Source organism: Branchiostoma floridae, chromosome 14 (genome assembly GCF_000003815.2).
Source record: "Branchiostoma floridae strain S238N-H82 chromosome 14, Bfl_VNyyK, whole genome shotgun sequence".
In the NCBI taxonomy this organism is placed as follows: domain Eukaryota; kingdom Metazoa; phylum Chordata; class Leptocardii; order Amphioxiformes; family Branchiostomatidae; genus Branchiostoma; species Branchiostoma floridae.
In genome coordinates, this window is record NC_049992.1 from 21,413,745 (window position 1) to 21,425,552 (window position 11,808).

Sequence of the window (11,808 nt, forward strand, 5' to 3'; positions counted from 1 at the left end):
ACTTCCAAATATTGCCATGGAAAATGTACTAATCAGCATACGTAAACGGCAACGCGCTGTCTTGACAGGAAATGTGATTCCTGTAAGCAAATTCACGGTTTGAAACTACTCATGTGATGAAGTTTCACAGTTTCGCATCCCTTGCTTTTTTGTTATTTTCAGAACACTGCAATGGGTGAACCGTAGGGAGTTTTGGAACAAATAGCTGGGATTGGGAATGGCGAACGCCCAAAAAACAATCATAGTAATTTGTCCCCATTGAAGTTCAATGTGACCTTCTCCTATCCCTACATGACGGGTCCATTTAAGGCAGGTAGAATAAAGAGTCTAAACTTGATCGATGACGATGTAGACGTTAGTTTGAGACCGCCTGGCTGAGGCACGGACCGGGCCCGACCAACCTTCTGCGTGCAGGGACAACATCCGGAGACTATGGTGGGTCCGCCCTTTCAGTTCTGATGTCATAACGTTAGCACTCGCTACCTTTAAACTATTACTTTACATTTCAAGGTATACTCCGAGTTCGTCTTGATCTTAATTTCATTCTGTTGAAATCAGATTTTCGCACTAAACGGGAAAACTTGATTTCCTTTCATTTATTTGAACTATCGTGAATTAATATCCTGATTGAAACGGCCAGTTTTCACGACTGCAGGAAGGTATTTATCAATAAGCAAATAGCTTCACCAGTTCAGTAAGGCTATCTGGGCTACTCAACAGCGAATCTATGTGCTAAATGACGTCATCTTTATGGAAACATTGAGCTTACTAATTTTCAAATCTCAAATGCAACACTTTTATACCAGATCAGCTACTATAAAATACCCGATGACTGCATACTAGTATTCGCGCCGGCGTGTGGATTGAGTAGGACATGATCTATCATGTATGCGTGTAGTCATCACTACGCAAGTTTTTTGTCTTGATACCACGTACATGTACTCAAGTATATCTGGACTGCTAACTACAAGGGCCAGTCGGATCGACTGTTTGGAAAAGCTGGAAAGGCATAGAAGGCGCAGATAAAACTGCCCGAGTTAAATATAGTACATGTCTGCCTTATACAGCTTCGTAAAGCTAGGGGGCACAACCCGCGCCGTAAGTGCTTTTTCTCCGTGCGTTTTGTTGGGAGGCCACGTCCGCCAAGTTTTTCTGAAAACGTGGAGAAGGACTGGCAAGAGCAGGGAGGGAGTACGTCACTCGCACGGTTGCGCAAACCAGTGAAGGTATGTGGTCTGCACGTCACGCCTGGCCGTGAGCAGGTTGAGTGAGTCAGGTGTTCGTTGCGTGAGTGCACCGTGGTGAGTTTCACGTGATTACAACGTACAACCTATGTGCGATGTGTTGGGTTTGCGGGTGAATCCGCAGCCAGATAGCAGAGAAAGGTCGACATGCACGCAGAGTTAGTTCTACGGTGTGTTTCTGCGTGCTCCCAAATCAGTTTGGTTCCGTTTGATTTCCTACGAAGGCGGTACTTACCACTTCCGGATCCCAAAAGATTGCCCACTTTTTTGCACGTAAATGCCACGCAGTTGCACGTACGGCGGGTTGTGCCCTTAGCTTAAAGTAAGACGATATGTTACCATGTCCAATATTGGTTTATCAGCGACCATAATCTAAAACAGCCTGTAATGTTGCCAGCTTGTCTTTCCGCAGGATGGTATGCAGCAGTAGTGGTTCAGGTTGACTGCACACTGCCCATGTCGCCAGACAGTACTGAACTTTGTCATACAACCTGACCATGAATTCAATTCTGATTTAGGCGTGGAGGGCTTTGAGGCCCACTGATTTCTATTTAAACAATTTTCTTTTACCATAGAAGTTTACAGGAACATCTGATACAAGTAACCCCCTGTCTACAGTTTAAGTCAATATTTTTTAAGTCAATAGAATGACTAATCATGGTCCTGCGAGACCGACGAGTGCCTTTACTTAGAATGACATGAATGAGGTCATAATTACGCCATAAGACGTCGAAATGGTACCATAGTCAAGGAATGCGCCAAAAGTAGTTACCCAGGCAACTGGATATTATCTGGAAACGGTTTCAAACGTCTGAAATGTCTGACCACTTTCAAAATCAGACTACGAGTATTTTCCGGTAAAAGGATATAAAGCACATGCGACCAACTGCCGACGAATTGAAGCGTCAGAGAGACAACAACAACAACAGGATGTTTAACATTTGTGATACCTTCAATACTCAATGTGATTTAACAGTTACAAGTGCAAGTTGTGTTATAAGTTTTAATGTGATGCACAAGTACAATGTAGCAACACTGGGCCACTTCCCCTGAACTTTCTCCTTCACAACACTCACTAATATTAACATTTCTCTTCTCTCTGGTTACTGGCTCATCCCCACGGCCACAGCCGAAAGCACGGGACGTCCTGACAGATGATCAGATTCAAGGTAAAGGCCCATTCACACACTCTGTGCGTATGTATACACGTCCGTGTGAGTTGCGTATTGACATTTTTAAGTTAGGTATGAAGTTTGAGGCCGAATAAGTCGTATTTTCGATAACCTGGCTACACAACAGTGGGTCAAAGTAGGAAACAAATGACTTCTTCCCCACATTTTACCTAAGCCAGAAAATGTCAATACGGAACTCGTATGGACTTGATATCCGCGCTCGTGTGACTGGCGGTAGGTTTAAACATAAAAGAGTGAAAGGGTAATTTACTCGTTCTCATTGAAATGTCAAAAATGGCATTTTTTGGTCCAAAAATAAATTGGCTTTGTTTTCAATGAAAACTACCTGGTTGTTTAGGAAAATTCCTCCTCTAACCATAGCCCAAAAATGGCAACCTCTTATTTTCGGTCCCATTGGTAATGCATTACAGGGCAGGTAACAAACGTTACCGGTAACGTTTGTTACAACAGTAAACTTAACCCTTTTTCTTCAAAAGGATTAACAGTATTGGTTACATCATTTAGGCATAAGTTGACGTCCCTAGGGACATCTAAAGACTGGGCAGCATTTTTGCTACTCTCCAAGCAGAGGTTAGGCCGGGCACAGCAAAAAAAATGACAAAATAGAAAGCCCGATAAAAACGACTAAAAACACGTTAAAAAAACAGCCGGAGCCTAACCTCTGCTTGGAGAGTACATTTTTGCATCGGTTCAGACAGAATGCTTAGAAAGCATCAAACAATGGTAACGTTTGTTACAGTCATTTCTGTACAACATTTTGTAAGCAAGGTGGGATACAAATGGCAGTCAATGACCCTTTTTTGTTTCTTTAGAAAACCAGAAAAACTGTAAAGCGTCACAAAAACGGCCATTTCTAGTCTTATACGTGGATAATATAACCATGGCAACCATCTTACTCGTGGTGGTAACGTTTGTTACAGAATTTGGCGACAGGCATAAACCTCCTCAAACAGCCTCCAAGATCAGTGATAGTAGCGATCTGACGTGACCGGACAGAGGGCCTGGTTAGCTGGTTTCATCTGCCGAACCATCATTTTAGGAACTGAATTGTTCCATTTTTGGCTATCATTTGAATTCTTCGTATCTTCTCAGGCGACAGCCATTTTCAGGGGTTGAAATTCCACCCGAGGCTATAATAACCTTCAAAGCCATGAACCAATATGAATGTTGTGGTGCATCTTTTGTAAAACATTACAGGGATTGTGGAAAAACAAAGGGACCAGTCATGCTGTCTATAATTTGCTCAATATCAAGTCGTAAAGTCAGGCGACAGCAGTCTTTTCAGGCATTTCAATGAGAACGAGCCAATTATGTAATGATGGTATTCAACATGGTCATAAAGAACAGCGTTATTATAGGAGAGGTCAAAAGAAATATTCCATGGGAAAACAAATGTGTCCAAAGCGTCCTTCTGCGTGTTATCAAAACCCATCAGCAAGTACAGTATATAGCAGCTTCGGAAGTTCCTGTAGAAAACGTACCATGGTGTCATATGTATGATGAAAGTTATCTTGAGTTTGTCAGACATTTTATCACAAGCAACTTAGCTTCCTTCTGAACATTTTCGATGGTACGAATCTATAACACATGATCTTTGCTGACTATGCTGTTTAAAGAGTCTCATCACATTGTTTTCCACAAGCAATGATGAAAATATCCTTCCAGCGATGAAACCATCCCGACAGAAACGGAGGACATCACAGGTTTCTTGACACATCTTCCATGAGTTAATTAAGTCCAGGGTGGTGGTTATGTTTTTCTGGTGGTTCTGTGTTTGATCTGGTTATGCTTATAGTATAATCAAGGAGGTTAAAAATGTGTTTTTAACGTCTTTTTTTAACCTCCTTGGTATAATGAATAAATGATCTTTCATCAATAAAAAACAAGTGGACTATATGCACAAAAGAGTTAATTCCAGTTATGGCGGCCATGTTGAATTTATTGGGGTCATCCGGGGTCATGGCACCAGAAAGAGGCTGCAGCTGGTACATTCTACTATATAGGCTGTATTGCATACACTAGTATGTCATCTTCGGTAGTTATGTTCCATACATACATCTCTATATCTGTCATAAAAATAAAGACATTTGACGACCAAAGTTCTTGCCTCTAGAGTTCAAGATGGCGTTTGACATGTTTGACGCTGACGGAGGCGGTGACATCAGTACCAGGGAGCTGGGCACCATTATGAGCCGGCTGGGTATGACCCCCTCCCGGGCAGAACTCAACGACATCGTGCATGAGGTGGACGCGGACGGTACGGTGAACATTCAACATTATTTCACCACGTATACGTAGTTTTGGCACAGCCATGCATAATATGGGATCACACGTGCGTATATTTTCAAGTGCGTATGAGTTCCGTATGAAATTCTGTGATTACGCAGTCGAACGCCCAACATTTGGAATTTTTCGGAATGTGTGCAAGAAGAACATTGATGAGCGCACAGTGAACAGGTTCTTCTTATTAATTTCTGAAGCAGTGACAGTAACTTTTACAGATGCGCCTTCGTTTTATACCAAATCTAAAGTGTGCGTGGATCACGCTATCTGTACGCATTCAGTGAGTTTGCCATACGTTACTAATAAGTACTATGCACAACCCGATCGCAGAAAGAACGGTACTAACTTGTGACCTATGTCGGCATTCGTTATACGTTCGTTCATGGCCGCGATACCAGTGTATCACTGTGTATAAGGCGCAAGCATATAGCGTCTTCATACCGCACTTGACCGACGTTGGACCCATGCACTGCGTATTCATAACGTTTGGGCCACTTAACTGCGTACGAACGATAGTTTTGTGCATGTCCAAAACTACCGGGCGTACTGGGCTTATATTTCCGTATGCCTGCATACAGGAAACTTTCACAAAATGATTCAGATGCGTATGAGGTGCGTATGAGGTACGACCGCGTATGAAAGAAATCAGTGCGGAACTCATGCAGGATTTAAATAGAAAGGTGGGTTCACATCTGCGTATATTTTCAAGTGCGAAAGATTTCGCATGAACTTCTGTTAATACGCAGCCTTACGCCCAACATTTGGATATTCTAATAAATTGAATTATACGCCACGCCCATCTGGCGTATGAATTACTACTTTAGCGTATCCATTCCGCATGAGGTGCGTATGGTTTGTATTTGAAGTGCGCAACACAATTTTCAGGTGGGGTCACACCTGCGTATATTTTCAAGCCACATGAGTTCCATTTTGACATTTTGGCTGATCAAAAGTAATTTCTTCCATACGCGGCCGCACGCACAAGACGCACCTGCATCGTTTTGAGAAACGCATCTGCATCGTTTTGAGAAAGTTTTAAGTACGCAGGCAAACGAAAATATACGCCCAGTGCGCCCGATAGTTTTGGACATGCACAAAACTATCATTCGTACGCAGTTTGGCGGCCAAAACGTTATGGATGCGCAATACAGTGGTCCCACGTTGTATCTGTATCTGTATAGCCGGTATTTTATTTATTTATTTGCCAATGATACAACTCATTACACGGATCTGCCTAGGCAGCTTTGGGCTGGTAGCGGCAGATCCACAGAGATACAGACGAACATACATCATCGGTCGACGTGATCGCACATGTTTACACACGACGGGGTTATACCGCCCCTTGCGGGGTGACATACCCTTTCATATGCGCAAGGTCTCCCGTCCGGGTGAATGATGTAAATCACCGTGAGCCGAAGCTAGGTACTCATTTTCACCTGAGTATAGTGAGGAAAGCCGTGTAAAGTGCCTTTCCCAAGGGCACAAGATCGGTAACACGGCAGGCGGATTCGAACCCGCAACCGCTCGGTCACGGGGCGAACACGGTCCCACTGCACTACGCGGTCCCACACGGTATAGCCGGTATAACCGCCGTTCGGCGTAACCAGTGTAACACACCAGTGTAACACACCGACGTTGGTCGAGAGCGGTATGAAGACGCTATATGTTTGCACTTTATACGCAGTAATACGCGGATATCGCGGTATTGCGAGTACATAGCGTACTTACAGCGCAGACGCAACGCACCATGAACGACCATATAAGGAATGTCCACATAGATAACGATTTAGTACCGTACGCTCTGCGATCGGGTTGCGCATACTACGCGTACTGATAGCGTGATCGACGCACACTCCAGATTTGGAATAGATACGAAGGTGCATCTGAGTCCAGACAAAACAGATCATCTCAAGATGGCAGATCCAGCCCGAAACCGACGAATTTGTACTGGGGGCATGGAGAGACGGTCACAACTTGCATGACACCATGAATGTGGCTGGTCCCAACAGAGCTTTCAGGAAAGGGAAGATGCAGGGGAACCTGCTGAAGCACAGGGTCAATTTGTGTAACACACGTGTCATCTTGTGTAACAGAGGTTTGACTTAATTTGCTGATAATGGTACTTTTTGTGTGTATACATAGAACCAGATGATACAACAATCTTTATTGACACGACAAAAGTACAGCGACTTTCGTAAGGTCTACATGTATAACAACTACTTACAGTACAACCAAACACATATATATGGATATCTATAGGTATGGATACATCAACATAAAGGGTCTAGCATGTCATTTACACTATTGGTTCTACGGTATAAACAATCGTGGATATATTTGCCTACTTGTACACAATGTGGATTATCGTCTCCCAGAATGTACTTGAATTTATCTCTCGAGCAGAGAGTAGCAAAGTCTTTAGAGCAAGTGGGAAGTAATGTGAACAGCTCTGTGCGTTTATCATCATATCGAGAACAATCCATAACGAAGTGACGTTCGTCTTCGTTCATACAGCCGCGAATGGAAGAAATTAGCCAAAATGCCAAAACGTAACTCATGCGGCTTGAAAAATTGACGAACTTATGAACACCCCTAATACTTCTCTCGCATTGACATGAATTTATCTCTTCCTGAAACCCACGCAGCCTGATGTAACGGCACCCAACGCAGTATCAAAATCATCGGGCTCACAGTTTTCCTCATAGTGTGTCTCATGCTCAATTTCAATACATGGATTGAAATATATTGTCTTTTGTCATGTGTCTTCTTCTCCTCCTCCTCCTCCTGTCAAATCTTCGAATGCATTCAACTTTTGGGCAACGCCTCAGGGGACTAGCCTGATAGTATAGTGTGCGTCCGTTTGACAAGAATTCACACAAAATTCCGCAGGCATGTCAGGAATTTTTCTACAGGTATGTCAGGAATTGAGGGGAATAGGAATGTCAGGAATAGAGGGGAATAACTCAGGAATGAGTTGACGGATTTTCATGATATTTGGAATGTAGATAGCTTCAGAGATGCCTTACATAATTAATGTTAATCATGTAAATCATGGGCTAATTTGCATAATTAATGAGAACAGTTTATAAATACACTGCATTTCATATTAGGATACTTAACATATGCCATATGTAACTCTAAAAGAGAAAAATATTAGGCTTACTGTTAAGAATATATCCGATTGGCAAAAATTCCCGAAATTCCACAACAATTCGTTCGCGCGTGCGCAATTGCACCATCCTCTTGGAAGGGAATAACTCGGGAAGGGGTTGACGGATCATCGTGATTTTTGATATGTAGATAACTTCGGAGATGCCGTCCATAAAAAGGTCTATTGATGCAAACCAGGGGCTAATTTGCATATATAATGAGCACAGGGCCGCCCTAAGATGACCGCTTTTTTTCGTGCTCGAACTCACGGCGCTCCATCACTAGTTGCCAAAGAGTGGTCAAGTTTTGATCAATGAATCTTTTAACACATTCATCTAGAGACCATACTTGAATAAGGAAGGCATCCATACTAGTACTGTTCATGAACCCTTCACCCTCCGCGTTACAACTGGCAAACACCGAGGACGTTTTCGTGAATATAACTTCCGATTTTGAGCTGCGTTAGACAGTGCGCCCTAACTTAACACGCTTTTGGAATTTGCTCTCCTTGGAAGCTGGTGACCAATTTAGACAAATATAGATAAAAATTCTGATTTTATGATATATTGGCTTTTTTTGACAGTAGAATTGTGATTCTGTCTGCTTCTTGTCTCCCGCGAACAGGGCTGAATCATTCACAATCCAGGTCGTGTTTTCATGGGAAATGGGAGAACTGCACTGAATGCGGCGGGCCGACTAACAAAATCATTACGAAAAAGACAACGCCAAAATCACAAAAAAACTCTGTGTACGTACTGGGAAACATATTCGACATCACTCTGTGAAGTTTCATTTTTATAGACGGTACGAATCATTTGTTAGAGTAACAAATCTTTGGGGCGTTCACTCGTCTGCCACCTGCGTGGCCACACAACGGCGTACTTACGCATAATATATAAGATCAGCAAAAGATCCGGGCATCTTAGGGCAGGGCTCATCTTAGGGCGGCCCCCGTTAGGCCTTAGAAATATTTATATAATATTAAGGGGTTTTGGTCATCTGTAGACCAAAAATATATATTTTGGGCCCCTGCGCCCTGGTATTAGAACCTAATGACCTGAAATTCGGTACCGAAGTGCATTATACATATGCCCACGGTATTTCATCAACAGGTTTTGCATATGTCACTTCAAAAATGAGTTATATGCGGCGAGGATGAGTGAGAGTGAGTGAGAATATATGGGGATATTTGGCCATATTGGGTAAAAAATTGTTTGTTTTTGCTCCTATGCCCTTGTATGTCATGTTATGTCATGTCGTGCTGGGATGAAATGCCTTTCATGTGAAGACATTACATTAAATCTCGGTGTGTGTAATGGATCGCGGTGTATGTTTAGGCAGCGGCACTATTGACTTTGAGGAGTTCCTGGAGATGATGGTTCTGTACATGGCGGTGGAGAAGAAAGAGTTGAACGAAGAGGAGGTCCGAGCAGCTTTCCACATCATAGACAACAACAACGATGGTTTCATCAGCATGTCGGAATGGAAGGTGACTAGTTCTGACAGTCTATCCCTGTCACACAGTCGGCGGGCTTTAGTCGTATTTGCTGATTGTCAGAAGGTCCCCCGATTTTAAAATTTACAGAGAGTCGCATGTATTTCTCACCTAAAGTCATACCCAAAGGAACTTTGTGACCTGTGACGCAGCCTGGGTGGCATCCTCCGTAGAAACCATTGACTCAATCTTTTCGTTTGCTGACCACAAGGGGAAAATGAGCCAGTGGATACTTTGGATGATATCACCTGGGCTACCTAGCTTTTATGTGAGAGTTTTTTTTGGAACAATGACAGCTGTTTTCTCATGACTAAAATAAAGCTACAAATTACAGTGTTTCCTTCTGAAACTTCATCATAGCCAACTGCATACAGCTAGGACGTAGCGACAGTCGTAAGTGATTCTGTGAAAATCAAGGCCGAATGCGGTCAGCATGCAGTAAGAGTAGAGAGTTCGTATGAAAATTATATGCAATAGATTTGGTGAAGCGAAGTCAGCTGGATTTGATTCCTAGTTACTGGATAACAGCGTTCTAAAACTCTTTCTGCCCCATGATGAGGAGTACCTGGTGTCCTGTGATGAACCTCTGACAGAACAGGAGATGCAGGAACTCATGGATGATGGTGACGTCAACAGGGACGGCAGGCTCGACTTTGATGGTGGGAAATTATTGTTCTTCTATCCCAATACATGCGTTAACAAGACAGTCTCTTTCCGTTTTTCCTATATATGTTTTGCTGATAGAAATGTTTACTTTCCAGAATTCAAGGACATTCTGATGGCTTTTAACATCTCCTGGTGACGAGAACAGGCATGCGTGTGTGAGTGAGTGGCGGGAAGCAGAACCTTTGGGAATGTTGGGAATCCTACAGCTGAACATTTTTGCTGACTAACAGACTCAACTTAAAGACTTGCCTTCACGACCATACATTCGCTACGGATCACAATATAAAGCAGCTTTGATCGTGTTCAAATGTGACGACTCAGTAAGGTGTATACAGGAGCCCTGCCATGCCGTGTAGTGAATAAAGATCTCTATATGCTAATGAGGCACTGGCTATCTCATCACTTCAGTTTGATAAGCATACATGTGTTTAATAAAGAGCTCGGATGGAATTGTTGTCAAACTTTATGTAGTTCGTCAATTATATGTCGCACATCAAGGGAAGACTGCATTCTGTATGTCCAGGGTTCTACTGTAATCTCCTAGCTAGTCAGACCAAAGATACCTACTGTTTTCTCTGCTTAGCACTAGCTATAGCGTTTTGGGGAAAGAGTAAGAGTATGGGCAGTTGGACATACTGTAGACTAGTCTACTGAAGTAATTTGGACTAGCCCCCTACTATCACAGGTGTGATTTTCTGTGACCTGTCCAGAGCTTTTGACACTCTAAACCACGACATTCTTTTGGATAAAAGTCAAAGCCGAACTGGGTTGTAGTTGGTTCAAACCATACTTGACAGGTAGATTGCAGCGGACCTGCGTTAACTCAATGTTATCCAATACATCCTGTGTGACTTGTGGAGTACCCCAGGGGTCCATTCTTGGACCTCTCCTATTTATCGTTTATATCAATGACCTGGCCTAACTGTGGTACAGTCATGTAGAGTAGCTATGTATGCGGATGACTCTATTGTCTACTTTTCACATTGCAGCATACAGACAATTCAGGAGACCCTACAGAATGACTGCTCTCGACTCCTGCACTGGTTCGTCGCTAACAATCTATCCTTAAACCCTTCGAAATGCAAATCAATGTTGGTGGGATCACACAAGTCCAAAGCTACTGACCAGCAACTAAAGCTCATTCTAGATGATACAGAGCTGGAGCAAGTGGGCACTTTTAAGTACTTAGGAGTTGTCATAGACAAGGACATACTGTGGAATGACCACTTTCTCCATGTCAATAAGAAGCTGTCGCAGATAATAGGCATCATGAAGTGTTTAAGGCCATACCCAAACAGACAAGCGCTGTTGACAATCTATACTAGTCCTTTCCTCCCCCACATTCAGTATTGCAGCACCGTATGGGGCCAGGGAGGTAAAGGGGCCATCGACAAACTCCAAAAATTACAATATAGGGCGGGCAGAGTAATATGAGGGTGCGACCACTACACTCCTAGGGAAACTGTATTGCTGGGACCCCTAGTCTGTAGCACAGCACCACAGAAGAGCTAAGGCTGTTTTCATATTCAAGGCTCTCAACGGTATGTTTCCTCCACACATATCACAATTGTTCACTACATCTGCTGATACACATTCACCACACCCGGCACAGTACAGGGGAGGAGGGGGGCTTCAACTACCAAAAACACGGTTACAATACAAGAAGTCTCTCTCGTTTTCTGGTGCAGCTTTGTGGAACTCGCTACCTGCACACTTAAGAACAGCATCATCTATCTCCACTTTCAAAACCATCTACACAACAGAATACCACATGGTC

At 43.1% G+C, this 11,808-nt stretch overlaps 1 protein-coding gene across 4 annotated transcripts; it reads left to right on the top strand.

Annotated features, from left to right (window-relative positions):
- Nucleotides 1-162: 162 nt before the first annotated feature.
- On the top strand, nt 163-10,481 carry LOC118430744 (troponin C-like). 4 transcript variants are annotated; one of them, XM_035841757.1, is made up of 6 exons: nt 163-435; nt 2,374-2,413; nt 4,551-4,694; nt 9,208-9,359; nt 9,928-10,024; nt 10,127-10,481. In XM_035841757.1, the coding sequence occupies exons 1-6, from the start codon at nt 433-435 to the stop codon at nt 10,165-10,167; spliced, it is 477 nt and encodes a 158-aa protein (XP_035697650.1). In that variant the 5' UTR covers nt 163-432; the 3' UTR covers nt 10,168-10,481. The 4 variants fall into 4 exon arrangements, with proteins under 4 accessions (XP_035697650.1, XP_035697651.1, XP_035697649.1 ...); XM_035841758.1 differs by having other exon boundaries at nt 174-435; nt 2,354-2,413; nt 9,925-10,024; XM_035841756.1 differs by having other exon boundaries at nt 178-435; nt 9,925-10,024.
- Nucleotides 10,482-11,808: the final 1,327 nt, after the last annotated feature.